Source organism: Erythranthe guttata, chromosome 10, assembly GCF_056151865.1.
Source record: "Erythranthe guttata isolate IM_541 chromosome 10, IM_541, whole genome shotgun sequence".
NCBI classification, from domain to species: domain Eukaryota; kingdom Viridiplantae; phylum Streptophyta; class Magnoliopsida; order Lamiales; family Phrymaceae; genus Erythranthe; species Erythranthe guttata.
Window position 1 is genome coordinate 19741453 of NC_142542.1, and position 22773 is coordinate 19764225.

General features: G+C 36.9%; 6 protein-coding genes across 7 annotated transcripts; 1 reads left to right on the forward strand and 5 right to left on the reverse strand.

Annotated features, from left to right (window-relative positions):
* Nucleotides 1–1139: 1139 nt before the first annotated feature.
* LOC105955199 (Leucine-rich repeat receptor-like protein kinase family protein) lies at nucleotides 1140–3974 on the forward strand. The gene is made up of 2 exons (XM_012978903.2): nucleotides 1140–3476; nucleotides 3553–3974. The coding sequence occupies exons 1-2, from the start codon at nucleotides 1196–1198 to the stop codon at nucleotides 3870–3872; spliced, it is 2601 nt and encodes an 866-aa protein (XP_012834357.2). The 5' UTR covers nucleotides 1140–1195; the 3' UTR covers nucleotides 3873–3974.
* Nucleotides 3975–4173: 199 nt separating this feature from the next.
* LOC105955200 (beta-D-glucosyl crocetin beta-1,6-glucosyltransferase) lies at nucleotides 4174–5640 on the reverse strand. Its single transcript, XM_012978904.2, has one exon. The coding sequence runs from the start codon at nucleotides 5628–5630 to the stop codon at nucleotides 4242–4244; it is 1389 nt and encodes a 462-aa protein (XP_012834358.2). The 5' UTR covers nucleotides 5631–5640; the 3' UTR covers nucleotides 4174–4241.
* Nucleotides 5641–6882: 1242 nt separating this feature from the next.
* Nucleotides 6883–11354, reverse strand: LOC105955202 (uncharacterized). The gene is made up of 8 exons (XM_012978907.2): nucleotides 10938–11354; nucleotides 8999–9958; nucleotides 8626–8902; nucleotides 8297–8506; nucleotides 8011–8184; nucleotides 7719–7901; nucleotides 7498–7611; nucleotides 6883–7394 (listed from the first exon to the last, which is right to left on the reverse strand). Exons 2-8 carry the CDS (start codon nucleotides 9931–9933, stop codon nucleotides 7065–7067), a joined length of 2223 nt encoding a protein of 740 aa, XP_012834361.2. The 5' UTR covers nucleotides 9934–9958; nucleotides 10938–11354; the 3' UTR covers nucleotides 6883–7064.
* Nucleotides 11355–15438: 4084 nt separating this feature from the next.
* LOC105955203 (uncharacterized) lies at nucleotides 15439–16079 on the reverse strand. Its single transcript, XM_012978908.2, has one exon. It carries the CDS (start codon nucleotides 16000–16002, stop codon nucleotides 15652–15654), a length of 351 nt encoding a protein of 116 aa, XP_012834362.2. The 5' UTR covers nucleotides 16003–16079; the 3' UTR covers nucleotides 15439–15651.
* Nucleotides 16080–16548: 469 nt separating this feature from the next.
* Nucleotides 16549–18689, reverse strand: LOC105955204 (Pectin lyase-like superfamily protein). The gene is made up of 3 exons (XM_012978909.2): nucleotides 17982–18689; nucleotides 17479–17810; nucleotides 16549–17224 (listed from the first exon to the last, which is right to left on the reverse strand). The coding sequence occupies exons 1-3, from the start codon at nucleotides 18578–18580 to the stop codon at nucleotides 16710–16712; spliced, it is 1446 nt and encodes a 481-aa protein (XP_012834363.2). The 5' UTR covers nucleotides 18581–18689; the 3' UTR covers nucleotides 16549–16709.
* Nucleotides 18690–19267: 578 nt separating this feature from the next.
* LOC105955205 (transcription factor bHLH48) lies at nucleotides 19268–22265 on the reverse strand. 2 transcript variants are annotated; one of them, XM_088824475.1, is made up of 8 exons: nucleotides 21888–22265; nucleotides 21183–21596; nucleotides 20968–21099; nucleotides 20801–20866; nucleotides 20080–20148; nucleotides 19900–19968; nucleotides 19592–19802; nucleotides 19268–19490 (listed from the first exon to the last, which is right to left on the reverse strand). In XM_088824475.1, exons 2-8 carry the CDS (start codon nucleotides 21591–21593, stop codon nucleotides 19453–19455), a joined length of 996 nt encoding a protein of 331 aa, XP_088680601.1. In that variant the 5' UTR covers nucleotides 21594–21596; nucleotides 21888–22265; the 3' UTR covers nucleotides 19268–19452. The 2 variants fall into 2 exon arrangements, with proteins under 2 accessions (XP_088680601.1, XP_088680600.1); XM_088824474.1 differs by having other exon boundaries at nucleotides 21913–22000.
* Nucleotides 22266–22773: the final 508 nt, after the last annotated feature.

Consider the following 22773-nt stretch of genomic DNA (forward strand, 5'->3'; position numbering starts at 1 on the left):
ATTGCAAAATATGACGTGAAATCGTACCGCATCAAGTTGGTTCTTACAAAAGTGATGAATTCTTTGGACACCCAAAAAGATTACACACTTTTTTAGGGTTGAATTTCAATGCCAAGTCCAATACATTGACATTGTTAACTTCATGTGATTTATGCATTGAAAATATCAATTAATATTTCATTTTAATTGTTCCAAGAAATGATTGGCAATTGTGCTCAAGAATCAAATCGGTCTAATAAAATACTTAAACATTCTATTTGACCATATGGTTAGTAAGATTAACCTCTCGAATAAAGAGCTTAAGTGGTGGATCACCAAATTTTATAAATATAATTAGAAAAAGCAATTGAAAATCGATCCCATTCTATGTCCAATTCAATTTTAAAAATAATGGCCAGGGCCCACGTGGAATAATGATTAAAAAAAAAATTATTACTAATTAATTAGGAGAAGAATTTTATGTTTGCCTTTTCTTTTTATTTTTTCATATACTTATGTTGCTAGTGTTGTAGCATATGATTGGTTCCACATGTTGTACAATTAAAAAAAAAAAAAAATTGGTAATAATAATTTTGCAAATTACCATGGCAAAAAAATGGTAATAATTATTCCTAAATGTGTAACTTATTTCAATGTTTTGAAAATATATTTTATGATTTAACAATTTAAAATATTGGCATTTTGCGTGACTAATTGATACCATCAAGTCTCGTGTCATCACATCAAACCGAGTCACGGGTCACAATATATAGGAATAATAAATAATTAAAAAAAAACTTTTGAAATTTGTTTTTGCTTTCAATTTGAAATAAATAATAATAATGTACAGTTAAACACATATAAAATAATAAAGTCGCAATTAAAAAAGTTCTCTTAATTTAGTGAATTATTAAATTATCGAGTTAATAATTTAACACATTTTCATCGAAATTGAAAAAAACTATTATTTTAAGATTATTAATTAGTCGAATTCTACTGTATATTAGTATGTTAAATTAGTAAATATTGTTTTTGTACTCATTAGTAATAAGTTTGCACTAGTCTTTGTTTCTTGTCATGTAATCATAGACTTTTTAACTTCTCTCAATTTGCAAAATAGCCCTTCTAAAATAAAGTATTAACACATTCTACCAAACACACACTGCTTCAAAAAACAACAATTCTAACATCCAAAAGCTCACACACTGCTTCTCCAATGGCTGCCACCTTACTGTTTCTCTCAACACTACTCTCAACACTTCTTGCCAGCTCAGCATTGTCCGAACCAGAAATCCTAATCCAGTTCAAGAACTCCATTGAAGACCCAACAAAAGCTCTCTCTGACTGGTCAAACACCACCTCAATCCACCATTGTAGCTGGACTGGAGTTTCTTGCACAAACCCTTTTCTTGTTTCTTCAATCAACCTTCAAAGTTTGAATCTTTCTGGTGAAATTTCATCTTCTCTCTGCAATCTTGTTAATCTCACTCATCTTAATCTTGCTGACAATTTCTTTAATCAGCCAATCCCACTTCATCTCTCTGAATGTATCTCTCTGGTCACTTTAAATCTAAGTAATAACCTAATTTGGGGTACATTACCAGATCAAATCTCTCAGTTTAAGAAAATGGAGTTTCTTGATTTTAGCAGGAACCATGTTGAGGGTAAAATCCCAGACAGCATTGGATCATTGCACCACCTTAAAGTTTTGAACTTTGGCAGCAATTTGCTCTCGGGTGAAATTTCACCAGGGGTTTTTGGTAATTTCACTGAGCTTGTGGTTCTTGATTTGTCTCATAACCCATTCTTGGTTAGTGAAATTCCTGCTGATTTTGGCAAACTGAGTAAACTTGAACAACTTTTATTGCAAAGCTCAGGTTTTTATGGGGGAATACCAGGTTTCTTTAATGGTCTGAAGAGTTTGAAAATTTTGGATTTGTCCCAGAATAATCTTACTGGTTATTTACCTAGGATTGAGTTGTTGTTTTTGTTGTCTCCCCCGAATTTGGTTTCTTTTGATGTTTCACAGAACAAGCTTTCCGGGCCATTTCCTAATGGGGTTTGTGAATCGAAAAGCCTAGTGCATTTGAGTCTTCACACAAATTTCTTTAACGGCTCGATTTCGAACGAATTCATCGTTAAATGCACGAATCTTGAGAAGTTTGAAGTTCAGAACAATGGGTTCGGTGGGAAATTCCCTTCTTGGCTTTGGTCATTGCCTAAAATCAAGCTCATCAGAGGCGAAAACAATAGATTTACGGGTGAAATACCCGATTCGATATCGGAAGCTGCTCAGTTAGAGCATGTGCAGATCGATAACAATAGTTTCACCACTAAATTTCCGTTGGGAGTTGGGAAATTGAGAAGCTTGTATAGATTCTCTACATCATTGAATGGCTTGTACGGTGAGCTTCCTCCGAATTTCTGCGATTCTCCCGTGATGAGTATTATCGATTTCTCGCACAATTTTCTCTCGGGAAATATTCCCGAGGTGAAAAATTGTCGAAAGCTAGTATCTTTATCTCTGGCGAATAATAGTTTTGTCGGTGAAATTCCGCAATCTTTGTCCGATTTGCCAGTTTTAACGTATCTCGATCTTTCTTGTAATAATCTCAGTGGGTCAATTCCTCAAGAACTCGAAAATTTGAAGCTTGCTCTATTTAATGTTTCGTTCAATCATCTTTCGGGTAGGGTTCCGTTGTCATTGATTTCCGGTCTTCCAGCTTCGTATTTGCAAGGAAATCCCGGTTTATGTGGGCCCGGTTTGCCGCATTCTTGTCTGAACGACAGCTCAGCGAGCAAATCTTTTAGCTTCGCTAAATTGACATTTGCCTTAGTTATTATAGCAATAGCTTTCGCGGTTTTTGTCTTTGCCTTCGGGTTTTACATGATACGTTCGTACAAGAAGAAGTCTCGGTTAGGCCTATGGAGATCGGTTTTCTTTTACCCTCTTAGAGTAACCGAGCAAGAATTGCTTATGTCGATGGATGAAAAATCGGTTAGAGGAAATGGTGGAAATTTTGGGAGAGTTTACGTAGTGAATTTACCAAGTGGCGAATTTGTGGTTGTGAAGAAGATGTTGAATTTTTCGAGCCAATCTTCGAAATCACTGAAAAACGAGGTGAAGATGCTAGCCAAAATCCGACACAAAAACGTTGTGAAAATCATGGGATTTTGTCATTCGGACGATTCGATATTTATGATATATGAATATCTACCAAAGGGAAGCTTAGGAGATTTTCTTGGAAAAACCGACTTCGATTTTTCGTGGAGTGTGAGATTGAAGATAGCTATTGGAATTGCTAGAGGGCTGGCTTATCTCCACAGGGATTATCTTCCACATTTGTTGAATCGAAACTTGAAATCGAACAATGTTCTTTTAGATGCCGATTTCGAACCGAAGTTGACCGATTTTGCGTTGGATCGAATTATTGGAGAAAATACATTTCAGTCCATAATTTCATCACAGTCTACATCTTCTTGCTATTTGGCACCAGGTATTATAGTAATTATAAAAAAAATTAGAACTTGATTTAGTCTCTTTTAATTAATTTTGCTTTTTCAATCTGACAGAATATGGACACATGAAGAAGGCGACTGAACAAAACGACACGTACAGCTTTGGTGTGGTTCTGTTGGAGCTATTGACGGGTCGAAAAGCAGAGGAAAACGAATCGGGCGGGGCTCCACTCGATGTTGTAAAATGGGTCCGGAGAAAGATTAATATAACCGATGGTGCTTCGAGAGTTCTTGATCCCAAGGTTTCGAGTTTGTTTAGACAACAAATGCTCGATGCACTGGAAATTGCTCTCCGTTGTACTAGTGTTGTATCCGAAAAACGGCCTTCGATGTACGAGGTTGTAAGATCACTCCAGTCTCTAGAAATTATGTAAGAACTTGTTTTTTTTTAAATTTTAATATCATTTACATGAAATTTTCTTTCATGTTTTTGTAACATGTTTAATATAGTCCTATGTATAATATGTTCTTACAAATTCTAAATTCTCAATCTTTAACAATATAATAGATAAATAAAATGAACAATATAATAAATAAAGAAATAAAAACTAGAAATAAATTTATATAAATACTAATTAACCATACTTTAACTGGGCTTCATAAAACCACAAGTTAATACAGTGTTTTGTTTTCCTGCATGAACAACTAAAGTCTATACCAAGACTAAAACAAATCATTCTACTGCATAATATATAACTAAAACTAAATTAAAAAAAAAAAAACAAATCAAGAAACAGCAGCAACTAATTTCTTGATTGAAACTCTTTCATTACAGCAAAGAGTTCTTCAACAACATCATCAATTTCTTGATCTTTCTTTGTCCTAAGATTCTCCTTCATTTCAGCAGCCCTTTTTCTGACAAACTCACCGCCATCTCCAACGACAACCTCGTTGATAACTGCAGCCAGTTTCTCCTTACGAAGCCTATTCTTCTCGTCCCTCACAACTTCAACACCTACACCAACTTCTTCGACAAGCCGAGCATTGATCGGCTGGTCAAGATGCATTGGAACTGCAATAATCGGGACCCCAAAATTCATGCTTTCAAGAACCGAATTCCAACCGCAATGACTCACAAACCCTCCGACGCTAGGATGTTCTAGAATCTTCGCCTGCGGGGCCCACCCCTGCAAAACCATACCCCTATCTCCAACCCTATCGAGAAACCCTCTAGGCAAGGTTTTCTCGAGCAACAACCCGTTAGAAAGCCCATTCGAACCACCTTTCGGAAACCTCACAACCCATATGAAGTTGAGTTTGCTCATTTCTAAACCATAAGCAATCTCATCTAGATCTCCCTTACTGAGAAAATACTCGCTCCCGAACGAGACAAAAACAGTCGATTTCTCCTCTTTCTTGTCTAGCCACGAGAGAATCTCGTCGCTAATTTCGTCGCCCTTTTCGTCGGGGGTTGGCTCCTGCACCAAGGGGCCCACCGGAACGAATTTTTTTCCAACCAACTCGGTCAAATAGTCAATATACTCACCTTCGATATCCCTAAACCCTTTGATCAGCACAATCTTCAGTGACCTCTCGAAACCCACAACCGCCTTAGTCCTCTCATCGAGGTTTCTCCCACAAGCCAACAACTTCTCCATCTTATCTGATTCGTAATCGCGAAAGCGAATCGTTTTCGATGGGAACTCCGTTTCCGGATTCTTGAAGTAGTGGAACATGAAGCAAGTCATGGTGGAGCTACTCGTGATGAATTGGACGGCCGGGATATTTTGCTCGTTGGCAACTAGTGGGGCCCACGGTTGGAGAAAATCGTAAATGAGCAAATCGGGCTTGATATCTGCAAGAATATTGGAGAACTCGTCGACCGACGAGTCGAGGGCTTCCTTGAGTTTTGGCATGAGATGGGGCGGGAGCCCGTTAGTGGTGTGGAGCTTACGTGGAAGGCCCGGTAAAACGGGCAAGAGGAGTGGGACTAGTTTGATGGAGTGGGAGAGTTTCGGAGTAATTTTTTCTTCGATGCAAGTGAGTGTGGCTATGGTGGAGCAAAGGTATATTTTGAAATTTCTGGTGGTGAGTTTCTTGGCTAACTCGAGGTAGGGTGTTATGTGGCCATAACCTAACCATGGGAACATCACAACCTTGATTATTGGGGTTTCGTTTCTAGTAGCTTCCATTATGAAAAACACACACTAACTCTGTATGTATGTATGTATGTATATATATCTCTCTCTGTAGCAAAAGACTGTAAGATTTTTCTTTTGTCTGGTTTTGAGGATGGGTTTGTGAGAGGTTTGCAGGGGGGGATGTATTTACGGTGGAGGTGATGATTTGCATGCATGGAAATTTCCATACGTGAAATAATGGAAATAAATCATTTTTTCCATAATTGATCGTTAAATAGGAGATTCTGCTTTCCTTATTCATCAATGCCTTTCCATTAATTCATTTCTTCATTATGTTAATGCTGAAAATAATATATAGATTACGGGAGTTTTTCTTTTTTAATAATTATTTATTACTTATTTTTATAAGTTATTCTGCACGGAATCTTTTTGTGGCCCATTTAATATGGTGAAGCCCAACTTATTAATTCACTTATACAGATTGGACCCTTTGTTTGGGCCCAGTCTTTATTATTATTAATTAATAATAATAATATAATAAATTCATTAAATTTTGCAAACTATTCTGAGCTGAAAATATGAATGAATCGTGGTAAAATCGTAATAAGATTCACTTGCATTCATATACTAAGATTTACTTGTATTATATCATATCTTGATTTAATATTGGTAGAATGAAGATGGATACAAGTTATTTGTATCCGGATATTTGGAATTGAATTTATGTTTGGATTTGGAATTTAATTCGAAATCAAAGACACAAATCCGATCCACCACGTCAGCAATCCTAATTTAGTACAACTGAAGCAATGATAGATTAGAGGTACTACACTTTTAAGGCTCACTAGGGTTATTATATGATTAACAATAGTTAATTAAAAAAAAAATAGTTAATTAAAAATTAAAACTTGGGCCAAACTAGTGGCCCACCACTGACCCGTTAAACATAAATATACTGCCAGCGGCCCAGCAGTATTTCTGTAGGCCCGAAAAAATAAATTCTTCATATATAATTATTAGGAAAATTACAGTTTTTCACCCCTCAAGTTTGCACTGATTACAGATTTGGCCCCTCATATTAAAAAAAAAACACATTTGATCCCTCATGTTTCAAAAATTCTACATTTTTTTCCGTTAAAACTAATGGAATCAAGCGTGTGCCCATCAACTACTTAACTGCAAACTAATGGTAAATTGACGGAAATGACAACAAATGCTAGATTATTGAAACATGAAGGACCAAATGTGTATTTTGTGAACACGAGGGACAAAATGGGAAATCGGTGCAAACTTGAGTGATGAATTTTTTTTCGTATGATTATTTATTATTATATATTTTTTGAGAAGAAATTCTTCATAATGTTGCTACAGTGAAATTGCGTTTTCTATATATTTTCAGAGTTTTTCTCTCCATATTTACCTTCTTTTCATAGAAAAAAAACCAAAAAAAAAAAGAAAAAGACAGTTGTTGCTAAGTATTCAGTCTTAAGTGGCTTGCCAGACCTCACGAAGAAGATCATACCTAGCGTTGGCTCCATCGTAACCCGCTTCTTTCCGATCGCCACTTCCAACAGCTGCTGCAGTGGGAGACAATGGCAATTTGTTCAGACAGCCCTCCAATTCATCCAGCTCTTCATCACTAGTGTATCCCTTTCTCTGCACGCATGATGCACTCTTCGAAAGCACAGCATTTGCATCCGCCTCCGCAACTTTTTCTGCCACGTCAGCAGAGGAAGGAGGCGTGTACACAATCGGCGCAGCACTGTAGGGAAAGCTACTGGAGGGGTTCCCCAACACCCTACGCTCTATAATGCACTGTCGATACGTACACGAACAAGGAATCAATGTATCAGTATCTATGCAAATGTTTCGCCACATAACTGCTTTTCGTATCTGTTAACAAGAAGATATAATATACCTCAGCATTTATAGCCTCTAAAACAGCACCTGCAACAGGATCAGGGCAGAACTCATCGGGAGAGAAATTGCACAGCACTCGCTTAACTAACGGAAGACTGATTGACGGGCACACCTATTAAAATTATAAAAAAAAAGAAAAACGACCCCGGGATGAATATGTATCTTTACACTAGAGAAAATACAATTCAATGAAAAATATAATTTTTCAAATTTTTGTACCTCCATTCTGATATTACGGTCCATGAGCATATCTTTGGGAAGCATTAGAAGGTCACTCAATGCATTAAGAAGTGTGAAGCTTTTCGGTTCTTCAGTACCCTCGAGACTTCTATTTTCGTCCTTTGCAGAACTATTAGCATCCGCGCCAAGAAATTCAGACAGCCATCTCGTCCAATTGCCAACCTGAGGGAGTACAATCAGCGTCTTTAGTTTGTAAGAATAAAATTCGTACAGTTGGGCAATCGTTCTAGAACAAGTATGTGTTTGAAGTTAATTTAGAGTGGGACGTTACGGAATTTTTTAGCTGTGCGCCAGACCCAAAACACAAATCTCCAGCAGGAATTGGCAAAACTTTGGAGTCCACAATTGGATCGGACACAGGGTCAGTAGGAATCTCGTGGGCCGATTCACGTAGAATAGCATTGAACATGGCAACGTCTAGCCTGTCAGTACATTGTTCCATCACCTATAATAAAATACACATATATTTGATCAGACAATACTATTGCAAATTGCAATTAGCCCACACCGCCAAATAATAAAATATATAAGAAAAGAAGAAGTAGCCTATTAATCACCTTCCTTGCCAAAACAGGCAAGCATCCACATCCATGCCCTCCCGCTCGAACAGGACAAAGTCTTTTGAGAGCATCGTGAAAGGCATTTTTCCAAAGGTTAATGGAGAAGTTTCCTTGTTTATGGTCACCGAGAGATGGACCAAGTAACCTTTCAGAACCTTTGTTCGTAGTGGAATCACCATCGGGTGATTGCATATTAGGTGTCAGAGTCTGAACCAAAAGAAATAGTAGTACAAAACACGGTTTACATGGAGTCTAATAGAATATCTGTGGCAATCAATTCATATTATTACCATAGAAACATATAGAACATAAAGTAATCAAATCACCTGCCACCATATAGACTCGACTATCCGTGAGAATATCCAAGACTCCACTTTCTCCAAGGCAGAAGTGAAAGTTCTCGTTTCTTGCCAGTCATCAATAAACTGCAAGAATCCCTGCTTATTCAGTTGTTTACTTGCACCACTATTCCTTCGTTTAGGTGGTGAAGACTTCTTTTCACTTCCATAGGACTCGAATACTTTTGCGGAGTTACAGGAACTCCCAAATGCTTGAGATAAAATCTCCCTCAGAACAACAATGTTTGACAACCAAAAAGTCAACCTAACAAAAAAGAAAACAGAGTAGATTTAAGAATTTCATCTAAATTAAATTATTAAAACTCTTGCATACTAGAAGAATCTGCAATTAATTACTAACCTGGAAACGTCATTACCACAGGACTTGGAAACTAAAACAATACCAGAAACGGTGTTTCTAGCAACAGTAGCTCGCTTGTCTTGCGACCAGTATTTGCATGCATGAATGTAGAGCCTAGAAAGGCGCCTCGCAGGTGTATGCACCTTGTGTGCAGAGCTGCCATGCTCGGGTACCACAGAATAAAGTGCAATTTCAAGAGCTGCAACTTCTCTTAGTTCACTTTCAAGACACTTAATCCTCGTTTCCATTTCCTCAATCCTTCGGTCTAATGCAGCCTGCTCTTCCTTGTCATTTTCCTCGGTATTAACCTCCTCGTCTCCACTACACACACTATGAGTAGCATTCGAAACCTCATCCAGTAAATCCACCCCTTCCGAAGAATCAGACAGAGGCTTTGGATGGACTTTCATGTTTTTCAAATTATCGGATGAACTCTTGGCATTTGAACCGGAAAGGCCATTTTCAGGTTGAGCCACTTTGTTTGGTTTTTCTTTCGATGCTTTCGTCTGTAGATTCTCGGTTTTGACAACCTTTTTGGGAGTCGTGACAACTTTTTCTGCTTTCTCCTCTTCAGCATTCGTTTGTGAGTCCCCTTGAGAAGAAACTGAATCAATACTAGTCTCGACATCAGATTCATCCACAACCTCCATATCACTAGAATTATTATCATTCACTTTAAGTGTTTTGGCGTTATGCAATGTTTCATCAGATCCGTTGGCATCTTCATTCACTTCCGAGGGCTGTGCGCCATTTTTTAAACTACTTACTAATGTGCCGTTGTTCTGTTCATTGGAAGAAGGTTTGACATCCATATCTTTAGCTTTCAAGTTTCTGCCACCTTTCTTTTCTTGCACTTTACGATCCTTAGTATCAGATCTCGCAGAACGACTTTTCTCTTTGATTGTTGGACCCCTTTTCTTGTCAGTTTCCTTCATGCTCAATATTTTTTCCCCTCTGTCACTGAATAACAACGAACAACCAACTAAGAAAACAAAAACAAAATATTTATTTCTGTTTCACTAAACAAAATCGACATCACTCAATTTAACCACAGTTTGATATTTCTGCTGTCGACTATCCTACCAATTCTACATAGAGTTCGATTCAAGAGGGTAAAATAATGGATGCTTCTGCAACTGTTTGTGAATTAACTTCAAATTCAATATTATAGAGATGCCGCAGAACAGAATTCTATTATGAACAGGAATTTCAGACAGATCTCGTGGGTTAAAACCATAGATTAGAAACGGAAACGGAAAAGGAAAGAGAAACGCATAAATACACAAATCTATGAACACAATTCAAACTAATTAAAGGAATGGGAAATAGATAACAGCCATAATTACAACATAATAAGAATTAAAATAAAAACTATCATAATGGCTGATCTCTGCCACGATAGAGAACCACAATGCAACAAATTAACGGATAAAAACGACGAGGAGATACAAGAAAACCTGATTGTTTTTTTTTTTTCTCAATCAATTCAGTTCAGCAAATGCACATAAAACTTCGTCCCTGAATATAGCAGAAAAATTACTGAAAAATAAGAAGCAGAATTTCATCAAAACTGCATCGGAAATCAGCGTTCGGATAAGAAACAGTACACCGCAAACTAAGGCGCGCAAATTAGTGATGAATGTAGACGGTTACATAAGCAGTGATGGCAACCGTCACACCAAAAACGCACGATTTCCGAATATAAATCCAACCGACACAGCCAAAAAAAAAAACTACTCCAAATATAATAATTTCAAAAAATAAAAATCACAATTTAGAAACTAAAAATGAAAAAAATAAATAAATTCCAAAAACGACAAGATCTAAGTATGGAGAACAAAAAAGTGCATCGGTAGTTGCGAAAGCGATTTTGTTTCAGAACCACAAAAAAAAAAAAATTCAAAAAAAAGTAGTGGAAAGGTGAATTCGAGAATTTTACCCAAGCTTTTCCGAAGTGCAGCATCGAAGTTGAAGAAGCTTCTGCCAAAATCAAAAATCCAAATCCTCTTTCTCTCTCTCTAAAAGCAGCTCAGAACGAGTAGTAGCTTCTCCTGTGTGTATAAACATGTATGTGAATATACATAGACACATATACGTACAGTGATGAGTGTATCTAATGGTGGTGGTGGGGGTGGGGTGTTTGTTACTGCTGGCGCTCTGGGTGCAATTATGGAATGTGGTGGTGGTACAAGAGTGCGGGAGAGAGATCCATTTTAAAAATCAATTTTTATTTTTTTAATATATATATTTCTTTTGTTTTATTTAAATTTAAATTTAATGTTTCTCTTCACAAATAAACGGAGCGGATTTGACCGGGTGCAGGGTGTCGGTGAGGGATAATGACCGGGAGATCCCGGTTCCGTTACGCGTCGATTAATTTATTTTGTAAATGGCAAAAATACAGTTTTTGTCCCTCGAGTTTGCACTGTTTTTACATTTGACCACTCATGTTCATAAAAAATACATTTAGTCCCTTATATTTCAAAAATTCGACACTTTAGTCATTTTAGTCAATTTTCCGTTAGAAATAACAGAATCAAGCGTGTGTTGCCATCACTGTCTTACCTAGCGAACTAACGGTAAATTGACGTAAATGACCGAAAGTGTTAAATTACTGATACATGAGGGACCAAATGTGTTTTTTGTTACAGATGGACTAAATGTGAAATCGGTGCGAATTTGAGGGATGAAAACTGTAAATTGTAAATTCTTTTTAGAATTTTGTAATTAATCAGTAATATATAAAAGAAATCAAACGAAAAATTATATTCCTTGATTATTTATTTTTTTGTGAGTATAATTTTAATATGAAAAAAAAAATGAATTGATTAATAAATAAATAAAGACCAATAAAATTTAATAAAAGAGAATAAAAATGAAAAAGACATCACAAGAAAGAGGAAGGCTAGTGGGAAGTCAAACAATGTAAGTGTCACCCACCTGTGACCCAATCGATTCCCACCGTCACCGTCACCGACAGCGACGTTTTCGCTACTCCACAGTCTAAATCGAAGCTGGCAGCAGCTTGCTTATGTAGGTTTTGCTAATAATTAGATGTATTGTAGGCCCTTTTAATTTCTTTTTATTCATATTTTTCTCATGCAAAAATCCAACAACTACTATTGAATTTTATTTCCTTTGTTGAAGGCCGTACGTCCACAATAATTTCTTTTGCCTATTCTTTTTTTATTTATTGAAAAGACCATTCAATTTGTATCATCCAATCTTTTTGTTTGGACACTAAGAAAAAAATAGGTGGTTGATTGAACTTAAAGGACTAAATTGACCTCTTTAGTCATGAAAGTTAATGTTTGAACAACGTTTAAATGGGAAGGGCAAATCGGTCCGCTGAGCAAGTTTTTTCTTCTTAAAAAAGAAGGATACTTACGAGTTTCTCGAATTCCTCAACTGTATCTCGAACTTATGACCAAATAGACCGTAGGCGCAAAATGTTTACCAATAGACTACCTTGTTTTGACAATCCGCTGAGTAAGATGTTACGCGATCTAGTTCATCATTTGGCGATCTGATTTAATACACAAGTGATGGTGGAATAGCTAAAAATCCGAAGATGTTATTGGTCTATAACCCACAAAGTGGGCCCAATCACGAGCTTTGGATAAATCACATTTTGTATTTTTATTTTTTTATTTTTTATTAAAAATAGAGAAAATAGGATTTATGGAATGGCATGATAGATTTATTCTAGTGTCATATAAAGAAAAATAAATAAATAAATAAAATCTAAAATTGTTTCAAATGGATGTGTTTGAAAGATGCATGAAATTTGAGATAAGTTGCCTTTAATTGTCTATATATTTTTTAATGTTTGGTTATATTTGAAAATTCTCTGCATTTCGACTCATCTACCAAAATAACAAAGTCCATCTATTGAAATAACTAGGTAGGATCCACTTACAAAGAATCCAATGCCAAGTCCATTTATACATATATAAAACACATGTATATATAGGTAATTACAGCCACCCTTGAGTAAAATCAAATTACGGAAAAACACTTCTTATTAGGGTAATTACAACCGCTCCCCTCAACTATATATTTTCTTACGAAAAAACCCCTCATATAGTGGGTAAATTCGACACCGTAGGGGTGGAAGTGTAAGACAATCCATAGTTGGGGGATGGTTATAATTACTCAAACAAGAGAATTTTTTCGTAATTTGGCCATATCTTAGGGGGTTAGCCGTAATTTGCCACATATATATAATTTGTTATTATTAGTATGACCCATGAAAAGTAATAACCAAATAAAAGAAAGTGAGAAGGAATCAATTAGGCACAGCACACTCGACCCCGCAATAAAATCAAAGGGATTTTTCTTGTCTGAATGTCAACAATGGTATTTCAAGTACTTGAGCATACCGTAGAAGAATATCATCAATGAATGTATAATTAATTATTATTATTATTATTATTATTATTATTATTATTATTGCATTAAAAGAAATGTAAACATGCAATAATTCTTCTCTACTTCAATTGTAGAGGAAGCTTCTGCATGTTGGCCTTTGTCCATGATCCTAGGAACATGCCAATTCATTATTCTGACAACTATATAGTAATCTTCAAAATCTCTCTCTCTCTCTCTCTCTCTGAAACACACAAACACACAGACACGAACTCGGATCAGTTACATACTATATGTTCGGAGAAACGTGTCTGCGTTTTTGTGCATAAACGAAAATGCATACTATAACATGTGTACTTTAACTAATGTAGTAGTACACCAAATGTAGGATTTGATTTCAAATGCCGTTAGAATTTCATGGTTCGATAAAAAAACGGAGAAATGTTCAATTGAATAATCCAGAGCCTCGAAAATCCAAACTACACCTTTCTAAACCTAATGTTAAGTAATTGCTAACTACATCTGTTTGAATCTAGATTGGACATCAGAACTTCTAATTTTCACTGGATATTGACACGAAAACGATAAATATCCAGACTATGATACTCGATATTCAGAACCTTTCGAGGTGTTGGACACAACACCAAATAGGAAAAGATCCGACGGGTGGCTTCAAGTCTATTCTATGCTAACTTTGGTGAGGTTCATCGGGTAATATATCGGTCTATTGTACACGTGTATATATGCATACATGTTTTACACACATCCACATGTGATGTGTGTGTAGATCAATTGTACTATTTTCAGTTCGACAAAAGCATCAGCAAAACTCTACGCCCTTTTGAAATCTACAACTGCTACTATGTTGATTGAAGATCGAATAACTAGTCTTGTTACTTAAAAGGATGAGGAGCAATGGCGAATACAAGGTTAAAGTTGTCAATTCATACCTCAATTTCCTTAAAAGATATCAGCCAAATACGAATTGAACTCAACCTTTACTTCAGGGGCCTCTTCCTTGCAAGCTTCTCCCCGAAAATGCTATGTGCTACACACAGTCAAGGTATATCTTCAAAACCCTCTTACGAGTGTTATAACTGTAGAATCTAGTTTATTTATTCTAAGTTGACGAGCAATGAGTAACCAGTTTACATTATCGATTATTCTCTCCACAGGCAGTGAAATTAAGGCTATCGGTAATCTTGGAATGCCAAAAAGATGGATATCCAAGGAAATGACGACTGTGTTTACAGAGTTTCTAGATTCATATGATGGACCGACAGTCTTATGTTCACATTCACATTGAAGACCAAAACTCACAGAAAAAAGGTCGGTCTACAAATATCTGCGACTGTAAATAACCGGTTGACCAAGGATGTTGCTCCATACAACTTTCAAATAAAAAAACCATATCGCCCACTTAACGATAGATAATTCTATTAGTTCCACTGGAATTACACTATTATCGAGAAAATGAAACATCTATGAAATGATAATCTAGATAAACCTCTCCAACTATTCATGAAAACACTTTCGATTTTTTCTTATCCGAGTTTCTTTTACAATCAGTCGATCCCCAACTGGAACTAACATTTACGAGCTAATACAATGATACTGAACCACTGAAAATGATGGATAGTTATCAACGGTAGCACATTGCAACAGTGAAAAAAAGCACACGTGCAAAATTACACCACAAATTGCCTTTATTACGCCTTTACTCAGCATTTGTCTATCTTAGAGCAGTTCGTACCGATTCTATATAGTGATCTGACAATCAAGATGGTTGAAAAAGTGCTCTCAAATCCTAAACCAAAACCTACACGTTACAGCATACGCGAATTGGGAGAACCAAATATTCTCGTGTGAAATAGAATGTCAAGGAACCCTATCATCGGATAATGCAATCCAACAGAAGGGAAATATAAAATATAATACACCATGCATTGTCGAAGAATCGTTTTAAACCCTGAAACTCAAAACTTACGAAATCACAAGAACTTAATCCAAAACTGAAAAGCAAATGCACTCCATTCGTCCAATGCACACAAAACATAACATTATTTCGAGCCGAAAATCACAGTATATTAATAGCATTCGAAGCAAAATTTGTCTAAATTAAAAAAACACGAAAAACAAAGTCAGCCAAGTACATTTATTTCTTCAAAACTAGACAAGATAACCCAAGACGATTCATCCGCTTAGTTTATAGCGTGAAGATACAATGAGCCGGGAAAAAAAAAACAAAAAAAACACCATACCCCAGTAAATAGTAGATACCTTCTTCAATCGGAATCAACGGCGGGCTGCGCGGCCTCCAATTCGAGCCGTTCGAGGGCTTTCTGGTGGGCCCAGGTCTCAATCGTGAGATCGGGCTTCGCGCTCAGGCCAACTCCAAGGATGACAATAGTAAGGAAGCTAGTGATGTAGCAGGGGAGCTCCCAATCCTCCCATTTACGCGACTCTCCCGGCGGCGGCGGCGTACGGCTGAAGGGCAAACCTTTGGGGTGATCCTCGTGACCTGGACTTGTCCACCGGCTAGGGCCGTGTCCGCCGCCACCACGTGTACGAAGGGATGGGCTGAGGCGAGACCGGAGAGTGTTCGCGGCGGCCGCGAATGGCTTCAACGACGGCATTTTTGGGTTGGAGAGAGTGAATCAGAGGTGATTGGGGGCGTATTTGATTTTTGGGGTTTCGCTTCTGAATCGGAGTTCGGGAGGGGTAATACGACGTCGTTTGGAAAGTTGAGTATTTGGATTTTGGTCCTTCTGGTTTCAGGTAGTGCAATTTAGTCCCCATGCATTTTGCACAAATAGCAATCTTGCCCCTTTACTTTTTTTAGCTATTCTAATCATACTATCAGAAACAAATTCTCGCATGTATACCCTGTTCAGATTAATCTGTGACAAGAAATCAAACCAAATTAATCGAGAACTCGGATTTAAGATGTTCGTCAAAATCTCAACTTGTTATTCTATCGAACCAAACTTGCACGCATATTTATGTTCAATAAGCAATATCATGAAGCTTTGCCTCGAGTTCGCTAGCTGGTTGAATCAACAATCGATTCGTTAATCAAACCATTGTCACTTAACCTAAACAAACATTTTTTTTTTTACCAATATTTATTGTAATGTTCTCTCATTACAATATATCCATAATAAGTATTCGTCAAATCGAGGTTTACTATCTCTTAAAGACTAATGAAAAAATCGAACAAATGTCGTCTTTCACATAACTTATACAGCAATTAGCAAGTGCCTGAAAAAAAATTGCTCCTTGCTTTTAGCAACTCAACAGAAATGTAACTTATAAGAAGTTGGAGTGAAAAATCGAGACGTTCTTAAAAATACTCAACATCTTTGTTTTTTCCTCTGTATAATCCAGAATAGAAATGGAGCAAAGAAACATTATTAACAGTTGAAGGCCGAAAATCGAGAGGAATATTCCACAATCCTGTTTTCTCTTCGGACCATCTCATATTCACATTTTCGAAAACCAATCCATCAATGTGCTCCATTACAAACCCTGCAGTGGTACTATGATTGACCAGACCTTGACAGCCTGGTCTGTAGTCAACAAGCCCATCGGTGTAGTTTGTCCATCTTTTGTAAGTTAAGTTCACATTAACAAACTTTAAATCGCTAAGGATTCCACCTTTCGAACCGGATAAGAAAACGCCGTTTTCGGAAACCGATGTGATGTTTATGAATTGGAGATTGGAGATGGACCCCGCTTTCGAATTGCTGTCTCGTGGGCATGTTGTGATGTAAATCGGCTCTGCTCTGCCCCACCATGATGGATTGTAGTATCTGGTTGTGATGTTGATGTTCGAAAAGGTGATGTCACTAACATTTCCTGCACATGTAACGAAAACACATTTCAAGACTTGATATCACCGAGGGGTTTGATTGCTAGTCTAACGAAAACATGCAATGAAATTCTTAAAGTTCACTAAGGCTCTGTTTGGATCGAGGAAAATATTAAGTAAAAAGACGAGATAAAATTTAGATTTCTTATGAACATATTTTGGGACTAAACCAAGGAAAATGCCTTTTCCTAAACCGATGATAAAAGAATCAAGAATGTGAAAGGAGATTTAGTCTATATACCTCCATCTCGAATTTGTAATCCGAGGCCTCTATGAGATTCTACGATGGTTATATTATCGAAAACCAAATGTTGGAAAGCATACGAGCTAGCACTCCCGAGCTTGATGGCCGACGACTTTGTTTTAATCCAGCAATCGGTGGCAGTTAGATTGTAGATGGGACCCGTGTATGTTTTCGGACATATAGCATCATCGCCCGTGTTTATAATGCATCTTGTTATGAGTGTATTGTTTGAGTCTTCGATATCTATGCCATCGTTGTTAGGAGAATTGAAATCCCCGTAGATCGAAACGTCGTGAATCGACGTGTTTTGACAACGAACTACGTGCAAGCTGCAATAATGTAATCGTAAAATCAAAAGAGAATCTAAAGAACACAAGTGAATAAATTCAAATTTATCGTAAATAAATTCATCTAAACCAACAAGTTGCCATAGATTTTTATCATTGATTTAAATATAAGAGGAAATGAATAATCAGGAAAATTAGTGATGCACAACGTACCACCAGTAAGCAGGTTCGTTGAAGCTGACATCCCAAACCCTAACGTTCCTGCACCCAATAAACCCCACCAGTCGCGGCCTGCACTCGTCTCCCAAACACGCGCCGGTCTCGTTCCAGCTCACCATCACGTTCTTCCTCTCGTCGAATCTCTTCACGAAATCCAAACCCTGGCCGTTGATCTCCCCGCCGCCGGTGATCCCCACATCCGCCGCATCCTCCGCCACCACCACGTACCATCTGTCCTGCTTCTCCGGATAGTCTTCCAGCCTGGTGCCGCCGAGGACGGTGGCGTTCTCCGAAATGTTCAGCGTGACGCCGGTTTTTAGGTATAGAGTGGCGGTTAGGTATTTGCCGGGGGGGAATTTGACCAGGCAGCGACGGCGGTGGAGGAAGAAGGCGGAGGAGCAGTCGTCTATGGCGGATTGGATCGAAACGGTGTCGTATTGGAGGCCGGTGCCCGTGGCGCCGTAGTCCTTGACGGAAAGGGAGAGGTGGGGATAGGAATGGATGATGGGGATTCGTGACGTGGCGTAATGTGATTGGAGAAGAGTTGTCGCTAGAAGAAGAAGGGATTGGATGTTTAAAAGTGCAGATTTCATGGCTACTCTGTTTCGTTTTGGAAAAAGCTTCAAATCTAACCGCAAGTTATGATAAATTATTGGTCATTTACAGCCCCTGAAATAAGATTAAATTACGAAAAATCCCCTTATGTTTGGGTAATTATAATTTTACCCATTAACTATGAACCTTTTTGCACGTCTACCCTTGCAGTGTCAAATTAAGTGGAATCTTCTAGATTATGTGGAATATTCTCCAGTTTGTACCCGTTTTTATCTCATTTGAGCTCTACATTTTGAAACAAAATGATCATAAGACGTGTCTTTAAACTTGTAAATATCAAATTACGGTACATCAGAAACTGTATTTTTGCACAAAATAAGTGCAAACTAGAGAAAAGTTCATGGAATCTATAAGATTATGTTGAATTTGGCACCATAAAAGTGGATGTGTAACAATGTAAGAAAATTCATAATTGAGGGGTAGTTGTAATTATCCGAACATGAGGGTTGTTTCATAATATGACCTTAGCTTAGGGGGTGGGCCATAATTAATCCTTTTCATACATGCAATCTTATCTATTGTGTGTGTTTTTTAAGAAAGAATCAAGTGGATTGATAAGAAAAGTTCTTGGACTTGATATATATTATAAAAATAATATAATAAAGGCTATGATGTATTACATTAAAAGAATAAATTAGAAAAAAGAACATTTTCACAACCTCATATAATTAAATAACTTGTGATAAATTTATAATGGATTTATAATAGCTCACTGCAATAGCATACATGGAGATCCAAGCTCAAACGATGCTTAAAAATAACCTCTTAATTTCCCAACTATCTAGTACTAGTATATATATATCAGATATACATACACGTATATATACACTAATAATAATTATGCCTTCATTCACAGCTCCATTTTCAGCTGACTCGAAAGCAGAGAGGCTGCACCGAAACAATAAAGGTAAAGTTAGTTTTGTATCTAAAAGCTCGTTTCGAGCATTTTCGAAAGTTATTCATGATTGAACTGTTCTTTTTTTTTTCACCTGGATTTGGCGAAGAGTCGTAAACTTGAACCGCATTTTCAGGTGCAATGAAATTAGAATTGTCTACTTCTCGGGGCCACAAAGGCTGATGAAATTCATCGCAATGCCATTGCTGTAAATATTGGGGTTGTTTGCTGTCGTTGATTTGTTCCTCGTGTGAGATGGACGGTGCAAACACGTCCATGTAGGCATTGTCAAATGAAGATCCACTCTAGATGAAAAACGAAATGTTAGTAATCAACTATTTTAGCTTTATTTGCAATACACATAGTAAAACGAATTTTTTTTACGAGTTCAATAATACTTACCGCAGCCAAGAGTGCGTCAAGGTTGAAATCGATTCCCGGGTTCACACTAGCAAGCCTTATGGATAAAAACTGGTTTAAAAAAAATTATTTCAATTTCCACATGATTTAACTTACTTAAACATAGACCAACAAATTGATGTTAAATTAAAATATAAAGGAAAATGTTGTGCCAAGTCCCACCTCCACTTGTCGTTGAAGTGATTGTACGTGATTAATTATCTCATCCAACACCATCGCAGTACCCGAAATCTGTTAGAAAGAAAAAAGAAAATTTTCTTGATTTCATATATCAGTGCATATCTGATTCTTCTATTAATTAATAATTAGCACAAGACATAGTTAAATTCTAAAATAAAAGTAACAAATTGTATTGAGATTAGCTAATCTCAATTTGCTTATATCGTGGGCCCGGTTTTGAAATAAGACCTAACTCCAACCAAACTCTTTAACTACCATTTTGACCTAACTCATTAAGTATCTATTCTAACTTCTAAAACCTGAAAACAGAAACAAACCCTTAGAATCAAAATTAAAGAGACGTCGTTCAACTATACTCGTTCACAACTATTTTTAGAGTGATTAAATGACATTCAATTAATATGGTTTAGTAGAAGACAACTGCCGTAGAAAGGACCGATAACAAACCCCAACTAAGAAGGCTGAAAAGTTAAGAAAAAAATGGTTCAAGAATTAAGAGAGGGACACTTCATTCATAGGCCCACCACCTTCTTGGTGCAAAAGCCATCAGCTTTTTTTTCTTTCTTTTCCCCGGTGAAACAATCGACAGCAACCCGTTATGTAATTATCAATATTTATTACGATTAAACAACAAATTACAAATAAAAATAAAAATTAATTCATGCTGGTTTAGTCAATAATTGACAGTGCTTTGACAGCTGACCTTGTTGCATCCCGGGACCAGCTCCTGTAATAACTTCATTCTGGCATTGATCTTTTCCCTTCTTGCCTGTATAAGAGTAATTACAAACTTAAATCCAAATTAAGGCTGCTAATCACGATTAAGGAGACGATTAAAGGTTAATTATGCAAGTCCAGATAGTTAATTACTCTCTCAGCTAAGCTGTGGCTGTTGGTGGCTTGGCCTCGGGGAGCTCTCATGTGAACGTACGGTAGTTTTTCGCCGCCTTCTTCAGAAGCTTCATTTGCTACTTCTTTGCTCTTTTTATTCGACTCTTTCACCTGAAAAAAAAAAATTATTACTCAAAATTGCCATTTTCAGTTGCGTACTTTAGAACCCTAGTGAGAAAGGGGTGTAAAATGACCTTTTTCTCCCTCTCCTTACGCTTGCCAGAATGTAGGCTTTGATTAGATACCGCCGGTGAAGAATATTCCGGTTGGGGATCTGTGTCTAACGGCTCTTGCTTCATAGGCCTTGAAACCGACAATACGGTATTGTTCTCCGGCGAATTATTATCAGCTAAATTAGCAAAGATTGAGAAGTTTGGTTCACTGTCAGTGAGGGTAAAACTGGAAGAGAAAAATGGCGGCAGTGGATTTTTGGCCGAAAAATCTTCGTTGACTAAGAGCTCCACCGCTTGTGGCGGAGGTAGTTCGAGAAGGGCCGTGAATGAGCTGCCGCCGGTCTGTGGAGCTGAGATTAGGGTTTGGATTTCGTCGAATCCGAACCCCATTTCTCCGGATCCAAATTCCCCCAATTCAGCTTTGGGTTCCATACACTAAGAAGAAGAAAAATCCCCAAAATTCAGGGCTTGTAATAAGCAAACACGAAAATTGATGATAATTAGGTTTAAAAGGAACTGAATTCAGCACAACGAAAATCACGCAACTGAAAAACGATGAAGAACAAACACAAAACGTGATCAACAAAGATGAAATTCGAAGAAATTGAACTTGAAATTAACTCCACCGGAGTAAGAAAACGAACTAATCTAAATTGCAGCTCAAAAAATAATACAAAGCGGAAATTAAATTCGAAGGAACCCAGATTGAATTCCACCACTGCTAACCAGTAAAAATAAGCTCAATACCCACTTGATTTTCCAGCCAATTGCAAACTTAGAAGAAGAAGATGAAAATTGGGGAGGGGTTGGAATCAGCTGGGTGATTGAAGTAATATTAAAAAATAATTATTAAAAAAAATTAAAAAAAAGTAAATTGATTGTAATCTATGGCTGAAAGAGAGGGGTTGGGTAAAGAGTGTGAAAGCTCCAATTTCAATGGCGGTCAAAATCTATTCCTCTGCCCACTTTCTCTCTCTGTAGAAAATGGATTGGCTTTTCTTCATTTTTTTTCTTTTTCCAGATATCCTAAACTGTACTGTACGCCTAAAGCTGCGGCTGCTTTGGTCCCTACTCCCACTCTGTTTTTTTTTTTTTTTTTTTTTTTTTTTTTTTTTTTTTTTTTTTTTTTTTTTTTTTTACAGTATACTATTGTAAATAAATATTTATATATTACTAAATGGGAAAATAAATTTTTGTTTCTCAACTTTGTACTGATTTCATATTTGGTACTTATGTTCACAAAAAACACATTTGATCCATCATGTTTGAAAATTCAATATTTTTAGTCTTTTCCATCAATTTCTCGTTAATACTAACGGAATCATGCGTGTTCCCATCACTCCCTTAACTGATGGACTCACGGTAAAATCTACAATTCCATATAACAACTAGCAAATTATACAAGAGACGTAAACCACACTAGGTTAATCATGTTAAAATATTAGATTTATTGTTTAGTTAATTAAATGTTTAATATTAGTTTAGTAAAATAATTAGTCAAAATAGTATCCCGAGATTGTAGGATACTTAGTTGTTAGTAGTGGGTTAGTGTTCCCTGAAATTAGGATAAGTTTGTTAATTAGTTTTCTATTTAAGTTGTAACATTATGCTT

Coding starts and splice junctions, on each gene's coding strand:
- LOC105955199 (XM_012978903.2), top strand. CDS start 1,196: ATGGCTGCCACCTTACTGTTTCTCTCAACACTACTCTCAACACTTCTT. Junction 3,477..3,552: donor TTCTTGCTATTTGGCACCAG/GTATTATAGTAA, acceptor TCAATCTGACAG/AATATGGACACATGAAGAAG.
- LOC105955200 (XM_012978904.2), bottom strand. CDS start 5,630: ATGGAAGCTACTAGAAACGAAACCCCAATAATCAAGGTTGTGATGTTC.
- LOC105955203 (XM_012978908.2), bottom strand. CDS start 16,002: ATGCCGTCGTTGAAGCCATTCGCGGCCGCCGCGAACACTCTCCGGTCT.
- LOC105955205 (XM_088824475.1), bottom strand. CDS start 21,593: ATGGAACCCAAAGCTGAATTGGGGGAATTTGGATCCGGAGAAATGGGG. Junction 19,969..20,079: donor CACTTCAACGACAAGTGGAG/GTGGGACTTGGC, acceptor TTTTTAAACCAG/TTTTTATCCATAAGGCTTGC. Junction 19,803..19,899: donor TTGACGCACTCTTGGCTGCG/GTAAGTATTATT, acceptor TTTTTCATCTAG/AGTGGATCTTCATTTGACAA.
- LOC105955202 (XM_012978907.2), bottom strand. CDS start 9,933: ATGAAGGAAACTGACAAGAAAAGGGGTCCAACAATCAAAGAGAAAAGT. Junction 8,507..8,625: donor TCGAGTCTATATGGTGGCAG/GTGATTTGATTA, acceptor CTTTTGGTTCAG/ACTCTGACACCTAATATGCA. Junction 7,395..7,497: donor TAGAGGCTATAAATGCTGAG/GTATATTATATC, acceptor ACGTATCGACAG/TGCATTATAGAGCGTAGGGT.
- LOC105955204 (XM_012978909.2), bottom strand. CDS start 18,580: ATGAAATCTGCACTTTTAAACATCCAATCCCTTCTTCTTCTAGCGACA. Junction 17,811..17,981: donor AACGAACCTGCTTACTGGTG/GTACGTTGTGCA, acceptor ACATTATTGCAG/CTTGCACGTAGTTCGTTGTC. Junction 17,225..17,478: donor ATTACAAATTCGAGATGGAG/GTATATAGACTA, acceptor TTACATGTGCAG/GAAATGTTAGTGACATCACC.